Source organism: Centropristis striata, chromosome 2 (genome assembly GCF_030273125.1).
Source record: "Centropristis striata isolate RG_2023a ecotype Rhode Island chromosome 2, C.striata_1.0, whole genome shotgun sequence".
NCBI classification, from domain to species: domain Eukaryota; kingdom Metazoa; phylum Chordata; class Actinopteri; order Perciformes; family Serranidae; genus Centropristis; species Centropristis striata.
This window is the reverse complement of record NC_081518.1, coordinates 4,381,497-4,404,123: the sequence shown is the minus strand read 5'-3', so window position 1 is coordinate 4,404,123 and position 22,627 is coordinate 4,381,497. Positions and strand designations below refer to the sequence as shown.

General features: G+C 34.6%; 2 protein-coding genes across 2 annotated transcripts in view; both read right to left on the bottom strand.

Annotated features, from left to right (window-relative positions):
• The window catches only part of dennd5a (DENN/MADD domain containing 5A), a 69,823-nt gene extending 61,786 nt beyond the window's left edge, over positions 1–8,037 (bottom strand). Inside the window, 1 exon segment of the mRNA XM_059349254.1 lies at positions 7,823–8,037. Within this exon segment, the coding sequence (XP_059205237.1) occupies positions 7,823–7,922 (100 nt within the window). The 5' untranslated portion in view covers positions 7,923–8,037.
• A 6,706-nt stretch (positions 8,038–14,743) lies between these two features.
• tmem41b (transmembrane protein 41B) lies at positions 14,744–22,563 on the bottom strand. The gene is made up of 7 exons (XM_059359763.1): positions 22,308–22,563; positions 20,773–20,890; positions 19,051–19,179; positions 17,679–17,772; positions 16,684–16,788; positions 16,395–16,533; positions 14,744–15,517 (listed from the first exon to the last, which is right to left on the bottom strand). The coding sequence occupies exons 1-7, from the start codon at positions 22,393–22,395 to the stop codon at positions 15,348–15,350; spliced, it is 843 nt and encodes a 280-aa protein (XP_059215746.1). The 5' UTR covers positions 22,396–22,563; the 3' UTR covers positions 14,744–15,347.
• Positions 22,564–22,627: the final 64 nt, after the last annotated feature.

Genomic DNA, 22,627 nt, shown 5'->3' with positions numbered 1-22,627 from the left:
AGTAAATGGCTGAACTGAAGATTTATTTATCTTTTTAGTTTAGTTTAGGTTAGTAAACACATTTTTAAAATTTACTTTAAATATTAAGTTTTGCTGGCCGAAAGGCAACGGCTCACATATTCTCATAAATAAATAAATAAATGCATCTTTATACACATTTAGAGCTTTATGGACATGTATATGGATCTGTGTGTGTGTGTATATATAGATATATGTATTTATTTATTTTTCATTTATTTATTTTGTGGTTATAAATGCCCCCCCCCCCCCTTTTATTTTTATTTATTTTATTTTATTTATTTATTTATTTATTTATTTATTTATTTATTTATTTATTTATTTATTTATTTATTTATTTATTTATTTATTTATTTATTTAATTTTTATCATCATTATTGCTATTAATATTGTTTATTATTATTTTTCTTGTATGTGCCTTCTTGTTCTATGTTGTTCACCGTTTGTAAATTAACAAAATGTGCAATAAACATATGTTTAAAGAATAAAAAATAAATAAAAAAGGGAGAAAATGTAGCAAGTTTCTGTTACATCACTGGAGAAAACCAGCAGAGAGTTTGGTTTCAGGTATCTATCAACAGACCTGTCAGCAGCGTTTAAGGCAAGGTTAATGAATTAAATATGTTTGAATCATTAGGGCGTATAATTACTGAATAATGATCAATCATCTGCTCAGTAATCATAATAATTAGTGAGTGAGTACGGCTCCAGAGATACCATCATTAGTATCGGTTGTTAAGATCAGGCTGAGGCACTTTCATCACATTTTTTGTTTATGATGCTCAAAACTCTTTCTTTTTATTGTAGCTGATGCATTAAAAGTAGCTCAAACTAACCATTTACAATACAAACAATTATTTTCATTATTGGTTTAATCATGAATTTGTTGATTTCTTCTTTTGTAGAGATATATTTATTGGGAATTTAGTGCAAGTTTGCTGCAGAAGTATCAGCACATTCCCTTTTTGTACTATATCGGTTAACAAAAATAACAATGACATAACATATCAAAATAATATGTTGGTTTTTCTGATTTAATGGATTCATTATTCGCTCTATGAAGTGACAGCCACACTTCCCTAAAGCCTGAGCTGTCCAAAAATCCAAAGATTTTAAATTTACTATTAAATACGAAAAAGAAAAGCATCAAATCCTCAAATTTAAGAATCTAGAACCAGAGTTTGTTTGACATTTTTGCTTGAAAATGACTGAAGGGATTAATTGCTCGTCGTCATTGTAACTGCCTTACAAGTTTAAATAAAGTGTTATGTAATTGGCTGTCAGAATAGTTGCCAATTTATTTTCTTGATTGATTGATTGAGGGGGTTTTTTGCGCTGGTATTCAAGTTTTTCTCAGAAAGGTTGAGGATCATTTACTCTTGTTACCATCTGTGAAAATACTACTTTAGTTGTTGACTTTTACATATTTACAGTTGTGTTTGCTGCAGAATTTCCCAACATTTGCAGTTCCTACTAATCCAACCACATGAAAAATAAACAATAATAACAATTATTTTCTTAATTAAAGCCTGAGGTGTAGTTGTCAAATGTCTCGCTTTTTCCCATAAACTGTGCAAAAATCCAAAGATTTTCAGTTTACTATTAAATACGAAAAAAAACTATTTTGCTTGAAAATGACTTAATGGATTAATTGGCTAACAGAATAGTTGCCTATTGATTTTCTTGACTGATTAATCAAGTAATAAGAGTATTTTTTGCGCTGGTATTCAAGTTTGTCTCAGAAAGGTTGAGGATCATTTACTCTTGTTACAATCTATCAAAATACTATTTTTGTTGTTGACTTTTACATATTTACAGTTGTGTTGGCTGCAGAATTTCCCAACATTTGCAGTTCCTACTAATCCAACCACATGAAAGTATCTAAAACCCCCCGGTGTTACCAAACAAACAATATTTGGTTTCAGGGTGAAAAACGTCATGCACTCTCTAGTGAGATACAGAAACGGAGGGAAAACAGAAGTTCTCTAGTAAAGATTACAATCTGACAGGATGACACACTTGCGTGATATTTAAAATGCTAAATAATCTCCAACTCTACCTCTAGCTGACATTTAGCCGTTATAACCTGTCACCTGAAACAATGGAATTTCCTTTACCTTACCATTTCCTCTCTTCGACTGAACCTGAAAGTCTTTAAGGGCAAGCCCCTAACCTCGTTCTCCAGTAAACAGCAGCAGGCTGCAGTAAGTAGAGCAGCTGCTGTCATCTTTGACCACAGAGCTTCAGTTTGTGCATCTGTGCAAGCTTTCACTCGTGTACGTTTCTGTCTAGTCAGAGAGACCTCAAAGAGCCTTTATCTCACACTCACTGCCAGCTTTATGATAACATAATACTTTTACAGTCATTTGAAAATTGGAAATTTTTCCTCTGAGAACATGATGATTCAGATCCTGCAACTTAGATCTTTTTACAGGTGAGAGAGGAAGCCAAGCAGTGGAACATTCCTCAATTGTAACAATTACTTTCTAGGCAGCGCACACATGCACAAAATGAAGCTAATCTTTTTTTTTACTTGCATCTAAAGAAAACTATATTCATTGATGTCTTTTACATGCATAAAAAGGAACAATGTGGTCTCGCAGCTGATCATTTAAGCGCCTGAGAGCTGAATGACAAATAAATTAGACAAATGTCTAATCAGCTGAAACAAAACAAGATGTCGTAAGTCGACCAAAATACTAGACAGAAGGACATGTACTCTGCAAAAAAAATTGTGTTTAAAAACAAGATAAAAACACTAAATCTGAGGGAAATGATCTTGCTGCATGGACAGATAATTTCACTTGACAAGATTTCTTAAATTAAGATTGTTAAATCTAGAAATAAGCATGTTGAACGTTAAAAATAAGAAATTAACTCTTAAAACAAGATAAATTAAAGCTGCAAACAGCAATTAACCAAGGTTATAATAGGTTTTTTTTTCATTTCTAACCACAATAAAAAGTTTAGATTTAGAAGTGTTAGATAATTTATCTTGTTTTAAGAGTTAATTTCTTATTTTTAACGTTCAACGTGGTTATTTCTAGATTTAATAATCTTAATTTAAGAAATCTTGTCAAGTGAAATCATCTGTCCATGCAGCAAGATCATTTCCCCTCAGATTTAGTGTTTTTATCTTGTTTTTAGACACCATTTTTTAGCTTAGTCATTCTTCACTAATACTGAGTATTTTTTCTCTCTACACCTCTTTTGCAGTTTAGAAGACAGAGAAATAGTGTCAGCACAATCTATTTCTCTACTGGGAACTTCTCGAGAAGACATTCAGCTGACCATCAATCGCAACCAAAACCACATTTTTGAAGAAAGATAATCACGCGACGGTGTTTTCTTTCTCTACGCCGATGATGCAAGGCTTTATTTGGCATATCTCAAGTAAATTTTTGACTCAAGTTGCTATCAGGAAGTTGAATTTAAGGAAGTAAAAGAAGAGGAAGTCAAGGCGCTGAGTCTTTGAAGAGGATTATGGGTGAAGTTATTGCTTTAAGGAGGGAAAGGACGGCCTGGCCTCTCACTATCTGCTGAGTCACAATGAATCACATAGAAACAGAAACACAGCAGACATCTCTATAAATCACAGTGGTGTACAAAAACTTTTTCTGCCCACAAGACTAAAAATTAGGGGTGAACCGATCAATCGGCACCGATTTCCTTAATTATGCGGCCGATTCTTTTACTTCAAACCGATCTTATCTAGTGATCTTATCTACCTCCGCAAAGGTCTGAAAGTGCGTCTGCACACACGCGTACTTCTGCATAACTGTGTTGTAGGGTTGTCAAAAGTATCGATACTCAAAAAAGTATAGATACTAAAATGTTGTATCCGGATACGATACTCATTTTCAAAAGTATCGATACCTAGCCAAGGAATGAACACTTAAGTTAAGTTATTGTTATTTATTTTATAAAGCTTGCCTAATATTGTGCACAGCATACAACCTCAAAATATTGTTCTAATTCTTATTGTTTATTGTATTTATTTATTTTTTGCACTACCTCAGACCTGAAGCTTGTTATCATAGTTGCAGTTTCTTTTTGCACAACTGTTTTTTATTATAAATATTTAACCTGTGGTTCTGTTCATTTTAACATGTTACATTTTTCTTGTTAATAAAAATATTTCTGTTAAATTTTGGGGTCTTTGTTTTTATCCTTGTGGTATCGAAAATGGTATTGAGTATCGAATATTTTCCTGAGTATCGGTATCGAGTTGAACATTTCAGTATTGTGACAACCCTAGTTGTATGTATGTTGTACTATAACGAAACCAAAGACACTTTATTTATGGTTGCAGTTCTTTTGTTAGTTCGTCCTGTAAATTGTTGCTATTTATTATAAGTTCAATATTTTATTAACTACCTCAGACATTGTGATTTCCTTTATTTGTTAAAGTTAAATACTGCTGTGTTATTGTTTTTCAATAAAATAAGATTCAAACATTGAAAGTGTATGCTGCGAGTTATAAAAAAATCTGTATCGGACAAAATTGGAATCGGCAGGTCAGGCTTTTTAAAAATCGGTGATTGGCCAGAAAATTGCAATCGGTGCAGCCCTACTAAAAATAATCAGTAAAAACGGCAGGACTAATTGGATTGCAGTGTGAGGAGTACAGGAGCAGCCAGTGACCCGGTCAACAGCCTCTTAGACCTCCTAACACTCACAGCAGGATTAAGGCTCCATGTTGGCTGATTTGTTCTCAGATAGGTTCTCTGACTGGAGCTTATCAGCCATCAACATAAGCGGGTATTTGGTGATTTTTCTAAACTATAAATGCACTGATGAGTTCATCATTTGACATTCAACATCAAGGGTTTTTTTTAGTAAGGAGTGGCGTTGTGGAAAGCCCTGATATTATTTGGTAGGGAAATTATGGAGCTGCCAGTTATTTACATACTCTCCAAAATGACACAAATCTCCACTGTCAAACGTAGGGCTGGGTGATACATCGATATAAAAGATATACTGATATATTTTATTAATGTGGTATGGAGTTAGACCATATCGCACATATCGTTATAGTTTAATTTTTTTCTTTCTTTATATTTGTTTGGTCAAATATAATGATAAGAACCAAAATAGCTGATAAGAGTTTATTTTAAGAGCTGATATCTAGACATTTTCCATGTTTTTCTTGATAATGAGTTTGGTTATTATTATTAAGAAAACCATGGAAAATTACTAGATATCAGCTCTTAAAATAAACTCTTATGAGCTATTTTTGTTGTTATCATTATATTTGTTCAAACAAATGTATCTTTAGTTGTACCAGACATTCAAATAAACAAGAAATTGAAAAAAACAAGGGTGGTCTAATCATTTTTTCCATGACTGTATATAAATGCTGCCCTTACTAGGGTTTGTCATATTTAGTTCTTTTGTAATGTTTGTTATTCTTCTCTTATATAAATATATTTATTTCAGAAAAAGATTGGCCTTTTCTATTTCATAGGCATTTTTTATTTATTAAGATTTATTTAACTTTATGGAGCTTTGATTTGAAAAAAAAAAGTACTCCTGTTGTTATACAGTATTTATGTTCACGTAAATAAAAAAAATCAATAAAACTAGCCTACTTGTTACATGTCATATTTGACTTTGACTGAACCTTTGCTCTCACTTTGCGTTAAAAATATCGGGATATATATCGTATATCCTATATATTCAGCCTAAATATATCGGGGTATGACTTTTGGTCCATATCGCCCAGCCCTAGTTAAACGTATAATCTATAATCCAGCACTAACACTCCCTCCTTCTCTGATATCTTGGGTCTGTCACGACTCCCAGAAGAGACAAAGACTCAACAGTATTCATTATAACATCATCTTTTCCAAAGTGGAAGCCTTTAGGGCAAAATACATCCACACCTCAGAAACTACAACGCACCCATCCGTCTGTTACACACAGAGACAAGGAGAAAATCCAACATTTCACTCACAGAAGTCTTTAATTAGACTATGAAAGCATAACTCTACTATCATGTGACAAATAAGGAAAATAATAGGAGTCTTTTGAGAGCCGTAGTTTACATTTTTTGGACCCGGACAAACTGTTTGTGCATGTTAGGACCTGCTCCTTTCAGATGAAAATGTGCAGTTATGGTAACATACCCGGTCACGTGCCTGCTGTCAGTTGTCATGGCGACCCGACCAGATTCACAGAGAGACTTTGTTCATGTTTATTAGCTTGTCACTTAAAAACTGCAGCTTGGATTCTGTGTCTTTATTATTCCTTACGAGATGTCTTTCAACAAGTTGGGAACACTAAGCAGCTATAAGGTTTGGAAGACTTCCTAACTGTGTAGTGCTGCTGCATAGTGTCACTGTGGTCTTTGCATCATTAAATTAAAGTTAGTTTGAGTCATTTCAATACTTAAACACAGAAGAAATGATTTTACCATTTGTAATATCTGAGTAGTAGGAGTAATCAATATACAGTCATGCAAAAAAATGATTAGACCACCCTTGTTTTTCTCAATTTCTTGTTCATTTTAATGCCTGGCACAACTAAAGGTACATTTGTTTGGACAAAAATAGCTCATAAGAGTTTAATTAAAGCCATTTTCCATGGTTTTCTCGATAATGATTTTGGTTTTTATCAAGAAAACCATTGAAAATGTCTAGATATCTGCTCTTAAATTAAACTCTTATGAGCTATGTTATTTTGTTATCATTATATTTGTCCTTTAGTTGTATCAGGCATTAAAATAAACAAGAAATTGAAGAAAACAATGGTCTAATCATCTTTTCCATGACTGTAGATATAACCCTATATCACTGTAAAGGCTTTACGATGATGATATGAACCGTCAAAATGATATTAATATGTCTATCGGATATATTTTTCTATATAATTTCTATAAAAAATGTTAAAAAAAAAAAAATGTTATGGCAATATTTACATAATTTAAACTTGGAATATGGAGCACAATATAAGCTTTATCATGTGGTTATTTCATATAGACTATTTATTAAATGAATTACCAGAAAACATGCTATATCATGATATATATTGTTAAGATATTAAATTACCTATGTCAGGATAGAACATTTTGGCCATATAGCGAAAGCCAAATAACAGTACATGCAATTTTATATTGAAATATCAATATTATAGCAAATATTCTGTAAAGTTGAATACCAAAAGGTTTTTGAATACCATGTACATTTTGTGTAATTCTGTGAAAAAAATACCTGAGACATTAAATTACCTTAATATAAAAATTATACATAAATCAAACATTGGCCTGAGAAACCCAGAAATACTGAAAGGGATAAAGAGAATAAGATGCAGCATTTGTCAGAGTAATTAAGGTGCAAATAATAATTGCCTTATAAATAAAAGTATACCAATAACTAGCCCTGCGTTTTACCATCAACCAACACTGGATGTCTGAGGAAACTGACATTAAATATGCATTTCTGCGCAGAAAACCAACAGCAAACCATTTAGATATGTAGAGTGAAAATATCAGGAGGTAATTCATAGACAACCTTTGAATTAAAATTCATGTCAGAGCGTAAAAAGAGAGCCAACAAGCAGTAATCCTCGCTGAGCACTAACAACCAGGCGGAGAGGAGATGATCTAGGCCTGGCCTTATGTCCGCTCTACATTAATAATAACAACATATATGTAATGTTACACCAATAAATCACCGCCAGGTTCGTAAAGAGACATTAAAAGCTGTATAATAACAGTGACATGATGTTTTAACACCCCTCCCTTCCGTGCTGATTTGCTCCCAGCATCAGCTCGACATTCACCCCGATGGCTGCTCGCTCTTACCGGACAGTTCGTCGGGCTCCAGTCCGCTGTCGGTGTCCAGTCCGCAGATCACAAAATAATCTGCGAACCGGCAGGAACCGGAGCTGAAGCCGGTGGTCATGTTGAGCCTGGTCCGGTGGTTCCCTTCTCCCCCCAACAGGGAGCATATTAACGCGACCCGGAGGAGTGATTTCTCTCTGCCATCACGGATCAAACGCTACTGCGAAGCTCCGAAATCACCACCGAGACTGAGACACGCGTTCTCTATACTCACATCCGGTCACGACCCTTCACAATAAAACACCGCAAAGGTAAACCGAAAATAAAAAACAAACAACCGAACAACAGAGTTAAGGTATTAAATTTAGTGATAAGAACCCAGACCTATTTATCCTTGAAGGAAAATTACGGGGGATATACCGCAGACCAAGTGGACCACATAGAACACATTTCTGATGTGTTTTTGTTAAATACTACCCCTAAGTGTCAATGATCTGTGATGTGATATAAACGTTACATTGGGCAATTTATAACATACATTTCTGCATTCTGTAAAAAATACAAAAAAAATACACACCTTTTCTGCTTACAGAAATTTGCTTTTTTCTTTGCATCTCGACAACATTTATCAAAATTGACAATGTGACAATAATAGTACTATTTAACAACTAATTATTTTCCAGATTTGTTATTAGTAATAAACTAATAATAAATCAATAATAAATAAAAACAAATAACCATTTGCCTTTTTGTTTGCATCTACATAACATATATTAAAATTGAAAAACTTTATAGTTACCGAACAAAGTTAAGGTAATATATTTAGTTATTTTTTTATTTATTTAATATGGACATTGTGTGTGTGTGTGTGTGTGTGTGTGTGTGTGTGTGTGTATTTATAGTGATATAGTGTATATTTTTATGTATATAATGTGTATGTGTTTTTAAAATGTATGTTGCTTCTTTGATTGCCTCTCTTCCCTCACTTTACATTTTTTTAACAAAGATATACAAAGGTATGAAAGCATTATTCTTCTGAGATACACATCAAGATTCAAGATTCAAGAGTTTTTATTGTCATTTTACAAGATAACAAAATTTCCTTCAGACTCACAGCTTAAAGACATACAATATGTTAAAAAGACTCACAGTAAGTTAAAAAGGCACACGCTAGAATAAAACAAAGAATAAATAAAATAAAATAGATATGACTGTACATGATGTGAAAAGGCTGTAGTGTAGATCAAGTGCACTTAGTGCAGGACCCAGTTAGGGGGCTGGAAGTGAGTGTGTGATTGTCCGCAGGGGGATTTGAGTCACTGCAGGGGGCTGATTGCTTTCACAGCTCTGGGGAAGAAGCTGTTACTGAGTCTTGTGTTGCTGGTTTTGATGTGACTGTACCACTTTCCTGATGGCAGTGGTACAAACAGTCTGTTTCAGAATCCCTTTCTACCTCTCCTGTCCTTTATCTTTGTGCAAATAGGATGCATCTTGAAAAATAAATACATAAAACAAGGAAAACGGTATACATACAAAGAATAAGTAACTTAACATATGGATCTATAATAAGAATGAGTAAGGGCAAAAAACAATCGACCAATATGTGCATCTAGTGGTTAGAAAAAACTTAAAGTAAGTAAGCCATACTGTGCAATAGTTACACCTGGAGATTGACACTGTTTTTTTATATTTATATATATATAATATATAATTATATTTGTTAATTATAATTTAATTATAAAGTTAATTATATATATATTATTTATACAAACTATCATCGAACCTGCAGTTGTCCAAGAAAACAAAAAACAGGCCATATTAATTAATACAATATATATATTTTGAGTGACACTTGTATTGTCTTATTTTTGCTCTTTTAATAATGCATGTTTGATCTATCAAACATTCCTCCTCGTTAGTGGTTGTATCCATGTGGTGTAAACAACTCTACCATAAAATCATTTTACCCAACATTTGCTGTTGAGACCAATTATTGTTTTATTTCGAAGGAAGTTTGCATTACTTCCGGTTTCGTTCTAGTTCTCTCTGGCTTCACAGATCCATAGAAATCAGAGCGTTGCAGTCGAAATGCATTGTGGTCCATCAACAGCACAACAGCTGTAATCATCTGCCTCTAATCCATAAAGTATCACAAGGAGGAGGCGGGTTGTTTGTGCATGAACCTGCCAGGACATTTTATTTTTTACCTGCACATCAGCTAGTGCAGATTTAGTTACAGTGCATAGGTTTATATTTTATTCCAGCACTTTATTTTAAAGCAGTGAATTAGCAGTTGCAGTTGTTTATTTCTAGAGAAACATATTTGACAATGTTGTTTTTATATGTGAAATGCTGCAACATTTTCCCACTTTTTTATTATTTAGAAGCACACTCATTTGTTCTTTATTTCTACATTTTTTTATTTATTTTACTATTGAATTAAATATATAATCCCCGATAGACGCATCTTAAAAGCATTACCATGCAGACCACACCACAGTATGGTAATAAAGGGTGGATGTCAGGTTATCCCAACAGACCAAAGCTTAGCAGGTATGTTACAATATCACCACCTGGTGGCACTAAACCTTCACTCTTGTTCATCAGAACAAATTATAACATTTGATCGTGGTTTAATAAAAAAGTGTCAGTGTCAACCATTTTGTTTGGGCCATAGAGACAAATGCTGCATGTTCTGTGGTCCTGCAATGCAAAAAAAAAAAAAAACAGCCCAGTCTATTCATAAGCTTAATACGTGATTGCTGGGAAGCCCTGAAACCCATTAATTATTATTAATCATTTATAATTCAATGTTGTAGTCTGGCCTCAAGAACAGGCTAATATACACTGCTAATTATTTGTTTCTTACCAAGATTAAAAAAAAAACCCTTTAGATTTAGAAGTGTTAAATAATTAATCTTGTTTTAAGAGTTAATTTCTTATTTAAAGCTTTCAACATGCGTATTTCTGTATTTAACAATCTTAATTAAAGAAATCTTGTTAAGTGAAATTATCTGTCCATGCAGCAAGATAATTTCCCTCAGATTTGTTTTTTTCCCGTTTTTAGACACCCTTTTTTTTTTTGATTAGTCATTCTTCACTAATACTGAGTATTTTTTTCTTTAAATACATATATATTTTTAATAATCTTCAGCCTAATTTGCTAAAAGTAAGAAACCAAAATATGTAATTGCTTATATTTAGTGTATTTCACTTATTTTGAGGCTGTAAAAAGTAAAATTTTTAAGTAATCTCATTTTAAAACCAGCATTTTATGCTTATGTTTAGTATATTTCACTTATTTAGGGGCTGTAAAAAGTTACTTTTTAAAGTAAGCTGATCTTAAAACCAGCATTTTCGGCTTATTTTAAGCCTTCTGAATACATCTGTAAACATGCTTGTTTCTAGATTTAACAATCTTAATTCAAGAAATCTTGTCAAGTGAAATATCTTGCTGCATGGACAGATAGTTTCACTTGTTTTGAGTCGCTTTTCCTTCAGATTTAGTGTTTTTATCTTTTTTTTAGACACCCCTCTTTTGCAGTCTACTTTTTGACAATTCCCACTGCAGCATGATCAAACGTGCTCTTTACAGATAACTCAAACTCATATTCTGTAAAGATAAGTTTAATGATTCAATAAATATAAAAACGAAACAAAAAATTTGATTAGATGGAACAGAAATGTGCAATCTGTAAACACTTCATACTGCAATACATCACTGCTCAGTACAAAATAATACTGCTTATTGAAATGTTAACAGAAGGTTACACAATAATTCTCTCTCTACATATTTGACAGGGTAATAAGACAGAAAAAACAGCAATAATATATCCAAATTGAAGTTTAGAATAGGTTCAGGTTTAAATATTGCAGCAAATAGAAGAAAAAAATCAATTAATAATCTATGTGTTGGCAAATTTAGCAATATGGAGAACCTCCAAGAAGTTAATCAATCTTCTATTTAAATATTAAGACAAAAAAATAAGTTCAGGAGCAATTTATAGCATTTACCACTTGATTTAACCATCTTAGTAAAGATGCATTTCCCAAAACAACAATGTATCTCAGTTGTACAAATGCCATTTTTTCATAAACCAGTATCATCCTGCAGAAAATGCTAAGACATCAGTATCCTCATACAGTAGAAACATTTAAGTTTCACATAAATTGATGCTTATATAGTCGTTTTAAATCTGTGTTTGAGAGGTTTATAATGGTACAGTAGTACACAGTAAATCTGCTGAATAAGACATGAAAGTAAAAACAGGAAATCTCAAAATGCATCAAACCAACTGCCTCTATAAATGTGATATTTTAAGAGATTGAAGAAGTTGTCTGCATGTACATTCACTGCATTAACTTCTCTATTAAGTGTCCACAATGATTTTCTGCAGCAGCAATAAGTTAACTTGGTACACAGGCAAAACAGAAAATGAAATAATATAACATCTAAAATGAAAAAATTCAGTAAGCTTTTTTATAAATCAGCCATTCGAAAACAATTTGAAGAACACTAGCAACAGAAATCAGGCATCATAATACATTTCTCCTGGTGAAGAATGGAAGCAGTAAAAAGCAAGGTAAGGCTTGTTTAGCTCAGTCCGTTGGCAGTCTTATTGAGGGCACAGCTGTTTCGGACATCTCCATTTTTATACTGGCATAGCGATCAGGATCATGGGGTGGAGACGGACACACCGAGACGTGCATTATCATTATTATCATCACCATATGCAAAACTTCAGAACCCATCACACACTGGATTTCTTTAAATTTACAAATCAGGAGGATTTTATTTGGCTTTTGACCAACTTTGCCCACATCTTACCACACATAAATTGGTTGTGTTGACATAATTTAACCCTTTTATTGGGAACTTACAGGTAATATTTCGAGAAAAAAGTTGCATTTAAGAGATTTAAAGTGGCAAATCTGTGCGAAAAAAGTCGCAATTTACGGAAAAAAAGTGGGAAAAAAGCAACTTTTTTCTCACAGATTCACCACTTTAAATCTCATAAATCTGCGCACTTTTTTTCTTGTAGATTTGCCACTTTAATCTCGTAAACTTTTTTCTCAAAATATTATTTTCGTATGTTTTTTTACACATTCCGGCAGTATGTAAAACCTCCAATATTCTCTAGGGTTAAAATTTGGAATTTGCAAGTATTTCAATGAGTGCCCTATTAAGGGTTAAAGTGGTGAATCTGGGAGAAAAAAAGTCACTTTTTTCCCACTTTTTTCTCATAAATCTGCAACTTCTTTCGCGCACATTTGCCACTTTAAATCTCTTAAATCTGCAACTTTTTTTCTTGTAGATTTGCCACTTTAATCTCGTAAACTTTTTTCTCAAAATATTATTTTCGTATGTTTTTTTACACATTCCGGCAGTATGTAAAACCTCCAATATTCTCTAGGGTTAAAATTTGGAATTTGCAAGTATTTCAATGAGTGCCCTATTAAGGGTTAAAGTGGTGAATCTGGGAGAAAAAAAAGTCGCTTTTCCACACTTTTTTCTTGTAAATCTGCAACTTTTTTCGCGCAGATTTGCCACTTTAAATCTCTTAAATCTGCGACTTTTTTTCTTGTAGATTTGCCACTTTAATCTAGTACATTTGCAACTTTTTTCTCAAAATATTACCTGAAGTTACCAAATATAGTTCTTTGCCTGATAAAGGGTTAATAATGATCACTTCTTAAATTTAAAATAATTCAATTTAATTGGGACTTGCTTGGATCTCGGCCTCCAGCAATTTGGATTTCCTGGGTTTTAATGTGCGAAAATAACAGCAGCTTAGTCCGTTCTTTACAAGTTACAGTTCTACTTCTACGAACAGAAACGGGTGAAAACTTGTGCGGCAGTGGATTCAGGCACCTTTCAAGGAAGAACATGGGAACTCACCCACATGTCAACAAAATTAGCACTTACTAAGATCAATTATTACATTTTTTATCCTCCAGTTTTAGTCTGTGCTCACACTGCATGTTTGCTAAAGGCAAGCACCAGGAATCAGAACGTACTTTTAAAAAACTAAACTCCACTTTGGACAGTAGTGTGACAGTTATTGCTGTGGTGGTACACTTCATTAGATAGAAATTAGACACAAGCATGTTAAAATAAATATTAAAAAAGGGGAGTGGAAGATAAAAGGTGCTACATACAGGATGTAGAAATTGATATGCTACTGCCAAAGCAAATGTAAAAGATTTCCAGTCATTAAAAAAAAACAGATGTTTGCAACAGTAATAAGATACTGATGACACTGTTTTTAGCAGTATCTATCAAGAAGAATATTAGAGTGATAATCCAACACCCTACAGTAGCACCTTTAAAGGAACAGTGTGTAGGATTCAGTGGCATCTAGCAGTGAGGTGGTAAAATGCAACCAGCTCAATACCCCTTTGTTCAAACCTGTGTAGGAAAACATACGGTAAAAATACGATGGCCTTCAGGGAACATAAAAACTCAGAAGGCCATCTCTACAGCTGGTGTTCAGTTTGTTCATTGTGGGCTACTGTAGACACATTACAGACTCAGTGGAAGAGGGTCGGGTCCAGAAGGAAACCCTAGATCTGCAAAAAAAAAAAAGCAGAAACTAGCTAAGACTCGCTAACCAATCAAGGTCTCACAAGTTTCGCAAATCTGCCTTCTAGACACGGTTGTAAAAGACGACCTGCTCCCTATTTGTAGATATGATAGCTTCTTCTAACCCAGGGATGGGCAACTTAAATGCTGGAGGGGGCCACAACTACCACAGGGCCACATATAGGACCGTGCTCTTAACCAGATATGATGAAACTGCCATTTTAAATATGTTTTAAGTGCAGTAACTTAACATATTTCATGCTGAAATGCATGTGTAAAAGAACAAATAGGAATAGAAAAGGTTTGAAGCAGATAAAAAACAACCAATTACTGTGATTTTGTGTTTTTGTGAATGCATTTCTACACTGCACTTTTAAGATTTCATGCTCAAATGCATGTAGTTGTACTGAGGGCCACTTCAAGTGAGGGTGCGGGCCGTCTGTGGCCCCCGGGCCTCCAGTTGCCCATCCCTGTTCTAAGCTAACGAAAACAAAATGTATATCTTCCGGTGATTATACACTGATGATTATAAAACTGACTTATGAACATTATATTCCGTTTGTGCCAATAATTCTCTCTGAATCCTTCACACTGGTGCTTTAGTTGTCTGACAAGAATCATAAAAACAATGAGCAGTGCCTTAAATAAAAAACAAACAACTCGATTTGTCGTATTTACAAGATGTGCCCCAATCGACAACGTAATTCACAGAAACCAAAAGACTTGTGCAAGCAGCGGCCAGTTTACACTAAACATCAGGAACAACCCACCACTGCATGCATGTTGTGGTCAGTGAGAGCTCGGAGCGCCACTGGTCAGATATTCTCCCTCCAGCAGCAGCAGCAGCCGTGTATGAGACCGAGGCGGAGCAACTTGAGTGACAGCTGCACGTTCCTGAGCCGAGGGGGGGTTGGGGGGGCGCCGGGATCAGCCAGCAGATGAGGTGCTGAGGTGTTTAATGTTCTACTCTAGTTTCTTCTGCAGCTTTTTCTGGAAGCAGACCGGCAAGATGGAGAGCACGGCGAGGACTCCGAGCACCGCCAAAGAGTTCCAGGACACGGCCTCGCCAGCTGTGGTCAGTTTGTACAGAGTCGTACCGGCGTTGATCGCTACAAAGGACGGCGGCGCCACTCCTGTGAACCAGACAGGGTGAAGAGAGACGAGTCAGACACAACAAATAATAACACAATATGGTAAAGACCAGGGACGGGCAACTTAAATGCTGCAGGGGGCCACAGTTTTTCATGGACACTACCACAGGGCCACATATAGGACCGTGCACTTAACCAGATATGATGAAACTGCAATTTTAAATATGTTTACAGTGCAGTAACTTAACATATTTCATGCTCAAATGCATGTATAACAGTATAAATAGGAATACAAAAGGTTTGAAGCAAATAAAAAATAACCACTTACTGTGATTTCTTTTTTTTTGTTCAGTGCAACAGCAGATCAACATTAATTGCAAGAAGTAATTTTGTGAATTTTTACACTGAACTTTTAAGATTTCATGCTCAAATGCATGTGCACTGCAAAAAAGGTGTCTAAAAACAAGATAAAAACACTAAATCTGAGGGAAATGATCTTGCTGCATGGACAGATAATTTACCTTGACAAGATTTCTTAAATTGAGATTATTAAATCTAGAAATAAGCATGTTGAACGCTTAAAATAAGAAATTAACTCTTAAAACAAGATAAATTATCCAACACTTCTAAATCTAAGTTTGTTTTATCTTAAGAACCAAATAATTTGCAGTGTGTAACAGTAGAAATAGGAAAACAAAAGGTTTGAAGCAAATAAAAAATTTTCCAGTGCAAGAACAGCAGACCAACATTAATTGCAAGAAGTAATTTTCTGCATTTTTACACTGCACTTTTATGATTTCATGCTCAAATGCATGTAGTTGTACTGAGGGCCACTTCAAGTGAGGGTGCGGTCCGTATGCGGCCCCCGGGCCTCCAGTTGCCCATCCCTGCTATAGACAAAAGGGACAGATAGTCTTACCAAGAAAAGTACCGATGAAGAAAACCCCTAAAGGCACGTTGATGACAGGTGAGGTGATGTTGATGAACCAGTTGGGAAGAAACGGCGTTATCCTCAGGAAGATGATGTAGTTGATTAAATGATCTCTATGTTTGTCGACCTGCCAGCAGAAAATCATGAACAGAAAGTTTTTTACAGATATTCACTGAATTTGACAAAAAGTGTACTGGACATCCATATATCTCAAAAAAGAAATCACTCTCAGAAATAAACATTCTACTCATAGCACATTTTCAGGTTGGGATTTTACCTGCTGGGACCATTTCTGTGCTCTCTCTGTGAGATATTTGTAGACCATGGGTCTGCCCACCAGATATGACAGCATGTAACAAAAGGAAGCACCAAGGCCAGAGCACTGCCAACAGATAAAACACACAGTAAGAAAACATTGCTTACAACCTTTATCTCCATTTACATGACTGGTCATTTTAACTTGTAGCAACAGCTGTGTTTTTTTATGTTGAATATGTAGTACGTAGTTTCAAAGACAGGGCTGATGTGTTCCTTGGAACAACAAAAACATCATATTTAATATAAAAAATATAAGAACAGCATTGCTAACTTATCCATGGTTCTGTACAACACAATATAAGCCTCACAAGGACTTGCTAAAGTCCAGTGGTGGAAAAAGTATTCAGATCCCTTACTTAAGTAAAAGTACTAATAAAACACTGTGAAATGACACCACTACAAGTAAAAGTCCTGCATTCAAAACTTACTGAAGTAAAAGTACAAAAGTATCAGCATCAAAATGTACTTAAAGTAAAAGTAATGCAGAATAGCTGTTATGCAGAAAATCCCCCCTCAGATTGTTTTATATATTCTAAATATATTATTAGATTATTTGTATTGATACTTTTATGTAAGCAGTGTTTTATTTAGTAAATATTGGGCTCATTTAACTACTTAATATACTGTTATAAGATTCAATAAAAAAAAAGTCTAATCACTTTAAACTTATCATGTCTTTATGTTAAATCTCAACCTGAAAGGAACTAAAGCTGAGATCAAATTTAGCATAAAAATATAAGAACAGCACTGCTAACTTATCCATGGTTCTGTACACGGCCGTATTTTCAAATGCCAGATTTGAATGATCAATAATGACTTCATTGACATTTATACTAAAAGTTCAGGTTTAAAGGGCACCATCTATTATTGTAATAGAGAGCATGTGTAGCTTAATGTTCCTCATCATACATTTGTTTCCAATTACACGTTTCATACCGTGCTTCCTTTACTCACCAAGCAGACTAAGAAAAGAGCCAGAGGGAAAGGGTAGAGATATCCAGACAGGATACTGAGGAAGATAGATCCGGGGATCGCAAATGTCTGGAGGCTGAAGAAAGCGTCAAGGCCAAACAACTTTGTGAAAAACACACACTCAGGCATATGCATCTTAATATAAATAGATTTACAATAATAACAGAAACATCAAAAGCATATTCCTCTAGACCATGGGTCTCAAACTCAATTGCGGCCCTCCTGATGATATTTTGTGGCCTCCACCTTAATATGAAAGTTTAATGTGAGTTTTATATGAATGGCACTTTACTGTGTAGTGTGTGAAAGGTCCCTTTGATTACTTTTTTTTTGGTAATTTTGTGTCTTTTTAAAATAATTGTGTGTCTTTTTTAAGAATTTTCTTGTCTTTTTTAAATAATTTTGTCTTTTTTTTTAATAATGTGTCTTTTTTGGTAATTCGGTGTCTTTTTGGTAAATTTGTGTATTTTTTTAATAATTTTGTGTCTTTTTAAATAATTTTCTTGTCTTTTTTTAAATAATTTTGTGTCTTTTTTGGTAATTCAGTGTCTTTTTGGTAATTCTGTGTCTTTTTTGGTCATTTTGTGTCTTTTTTTAAATAATTTTGTGTCTTTTTTGGTAATTCTGTGTCTTCTTTGGTCATTTCGTGCCTTTTTTGGTCATTTTGTTGGTCATTGTGTGTCTTTTTTTTGTAATTTTGTGTCTTTTTTTTGGTCCCCAGGTAATTGAGTTTGAGACCCCTGCTCTAGACATTTTAGCTGGCTGGTCTTTCTGTAGAATCTTTGATTTGATATTGTTCATGTTAAAGGAGACAGAATTACACAGAGGGAATGAAAACAGTATTTTCCAGAAATGTTTAGTATGTCTCCACCTGATTCGTCTTCCTATCATCAGTATAAATGGAAAGGTCAAATAAACTGATAATTTATCTTTAAGATTTGACTGTTTGCACATCGCAGCCAATGCTCACAAACACTTCTTTACATTAGATAAGACATGGCCGGCAGCCAGAATTTCATTCCGCAGATTCAGAGCCGTTACTCTTTGACACTAAGGTGAAGAATGACTGATATATACACTGAGTTGTTGAAATTTTTCAGATGGAGGACATGCTGCTTGACAGGTTTTGTCAGCCTGAACTTGTGTTACTTTGTAAGGCCTGCCTGGCAGAAGAATCTATCAAGAAATCAGCTGACAGGAACTGTAGCCAAGACTTTTCAAGGCCACATTCCAAGATGAAGAACCTGAAGCTGAAACTAACAAAAACTAACTGAACTGTTGCTACAAATGAACACCACAAACCAATACTGCCTCCTCACAGGAAGCCAAGTTGAGATAAGTTCTCCAAGGATACAAAACATATGTAGCGAAGTAGGCCACCAACACTTGGGAGTAGTACGTGTCTTTGTATTTGGACAGCACAGTTCCCAAAGCTTTGGCATCATCCATGTCTTTAGGGATCTTGATTTTCTCCATTTCATCACTGAAAAAAACAACAACATTAAATAAGAATCTTCAGCCATATATACTTTCACACAAAGATTTTTTGTTTGTTTTCATAACAATACAATGCATATGGGTCAGTGACAAATATATATATATATATATATATATATATATATATATATATATATATAATAACTTAATTTAAAAAAACATATTTCTGAGTATTTCTACATTTACACATTACACATTTACATTTCATCAATATTGAGCAGAACATATTCTTAAAACAACCATTTTCTTTCTAAAGTTTTGACAAATTATGTAAAATTTGTTATATACCATAATGTTCCAATGTAAACATGATTTTTATGGGGGAAAAAAAGACTGGTTACACCAACTGACACTGCAGTAGATCACGTCATTGACCCATATACTAAAGCTTGATTGCTCAAAATGCTACAGTCTCATCTGGAGGTCACTGAAACGTCATGCAATCTAAAGATAAGTCACTCCTCCACTAGGTCTCATTTGGTTCCTTTACACCTCACCCAGTCTGCACCAGTTTGACTCAGACTAGTTCAGTCCTTTGCTGCAAGGCTCCTAACAAAATTTGCATTATGTAGAACCAACATTGCATCAGTGCAATTTGTTAGATGACCTGTTAACTTTATTTACATCAATAATTTACAAGACATTGCACATGTAGTCAGGCCATTCTGTACTTAAAAATAATGGCATCAGTACAAAATTATACTTTATCTTATGGTTTGTATGTGTCAATGTTTTAACCTACGTGGGTCAATGACGTCTGATTATATACAGGGAAATAAATGTGAACTAAAATGAGAAAAAAAATACAATATATATATATATATATTGCAACACTATGATATATAACAAATTTTCACATAATTTGTCAAAACTTTTGAAAAAAATGGTTGTTTTTAGAATATGTTCTACTCAATATTGACAAAATGCGTAAATGTAGAAATACTCAAAAAAATTTAATTTGATGTTTTTTAAAATTAAGTAATTATATGTATACGTCCACTTAAATACAATGTAGGTGGATGAAGTATTTAATATTTATCATTTTTTGTGGTTACACCATTTGACATCTTGCCAACCCTTATTTGTCACTGACCCACATATGTCTGTTAATTTTTACTTCCTGTGTCTCTTGGTAAAGTACTTTGTTATTAATGTTTTCCCCTATGAATAAACATACTGTGTGTAGTACAAAATGGTGCTAAAATAGCCACAAACTAACTCTTGTAGGTCTGTCATTGTCACTCATAAGTCAGTTTACATGTCTGGCCTTACTGCTTACTGAATGTGACAAAGTAATGTATCCTTCCCTTGGGAAGCAACAGCACAAAGTACACTTTGGTAATCATAGGAGTGGACATGGAAAGGTCACAGGTTAATCCACTGACTGCCAATCTTTTGTGACTGCTGAAAATGTATCTTAGATTTTAAGTGTAACTTCAAAAACCTGTAACATACTTTTTTTTAAATGCTAAATGAGAACCAACAGTATTAGAAGTGTATACAAAAGGCTTAATTTCCAGAGATAAACACTGCACCCACCCTCATTCAAACAGGTTTAACAATACACAAAGAAACTTACTCAGGAAGTTCTGGGAAGTTCCTGTAGACCAGGTACATGACTGAGGCCGAGCACGCAAAGATCGACACCAGAATCAGGAGAGACATGCGAGCTGAGCCTCCTTCAGCATGCGGAGCCTCTGTGGGGGAAAGATAGTAGGTTATTTGTCTAATAATTTTAGGGATTACCATAAGAAACAGAAAAACTAGCTACCAGGGAGTCTTGTGTAATTTGCTTTTGAGTTTTGCATCACTTGTTCAGGCCCCTACAGAGAACTGTTCCCGCCCCCTGAGACTGTTACAGGGCCGGCCTCTTAAATCATGCTTTCATTAAAGACTTTATGGAAAGTTACAAGTGTAATGTTCGTTTATTTCAGGTGTCAGATAGAGGTGTCATGGAATAAGAAATCTTTTGTGTTTTTAAACTAGCTAATAGCACTATAACAAATCAACACAGGATTTAGAGCAGCACAGTCCAATACAGATATCTACAAACAAGTCATAAACATTGCTCTTTATGTATGGGACAAAGGTAAGTATTTATTAAAAACATCTAAAGCCAGAAATCCTGGTGGGGCCTAAAGCAGTTGAGTCAGAACAAAAGCAACTATAGTATCATCCTAACATAAACTCAGTTGCAAGCTTTTGGTACACCCAACAAAAACCAATGCAATCTAATACAATCACCCTGCAATAAATCAAACCTTCATGGAGATAATGTCCCTATGATATAGTTTCATTCATGTAAATGGGGTTGACAAAACAAATAATTTAAAGCACCTTTTTTAGTATCATCAAACAGCTGTTACACCTCTATTACACTAAAAGGTGAGAATTTGTACTTTTTACTCGCTTATATTTATTACCTCCACTAGCTTTTTCAAATTCTGTACAAGACAGTGTGTAAATTCTCATCTTTTTTTTTTTAAAATAAAAAATGTAAATATGTTCTTCGGTAGGGGAATGGGGGGTAACCCCAAAATAGTCTTCTATAGATTTAGGGAAAACGCTAGATCCTTCCAGTATACCTGACAATACGTACTTAAGATTAGATAAGACTCAATGTAGTTCCTTGAAGTATTTTTTGTGTTTTTTTCAGTGCAGCATTGTTGGTTTTATCTGAGTTGAGGATCTGACACTTCCCCCACCACTGCTCGTTTGACAGCCTTTGTTAATGGAACAGCATAATTTAGCTAATAAAACACATTTAACTCTCGTTTTAACATAAAACAAGCCACAATAGCGGCCTACTAACACTCACTAACATAGTTTGGTGATTATGTTAGCGAGGTGACGTCACTTCATGACGACAACGTTGTGATCTTCGTTAGCTTTAACGTTAGCTTCAAAGCTAACGAAGATCCCAGTCGGCTAGTTTCCTCCGTTATATCCATATATATCTATGGTTATATCTGTCTGAGTTACAACAACCAGCTGACTGCCGACATTATCTCCTGACCTTAACACAGGGACGACACCACCGACTCGGTATATTACCTAATCTGTCTCTATCTACCTAGAAGAAGTATTTCCTTCTCTACCGCAGTCTGAACCCACCTTTCACCGGAGAGTCTCCAGCCTTCACCTCCTCCTGTCCCGAGGACAGACCGTCCGTCTCTCGTCTCTCTCTCCGCTTTTTAGCCATTTTTTTTTAACTTAATAACCGTTAAAAGGTCAGTTGAGGTACCGATGTGTGTGTAAGAGAAGCAGCCGGCGGGTGGAGTGACACCGGTATGAGACAGACAGGCTGCTGACGACACGTTACAGGATGACCTTTAACCTTGACGTCACAGCAGATTATAACCTGCGACTTCCGCAACAGCGCCCCCTACAGGAACCATACAGGAACTGTGTTTCTATGACGTATTAGATTTTTT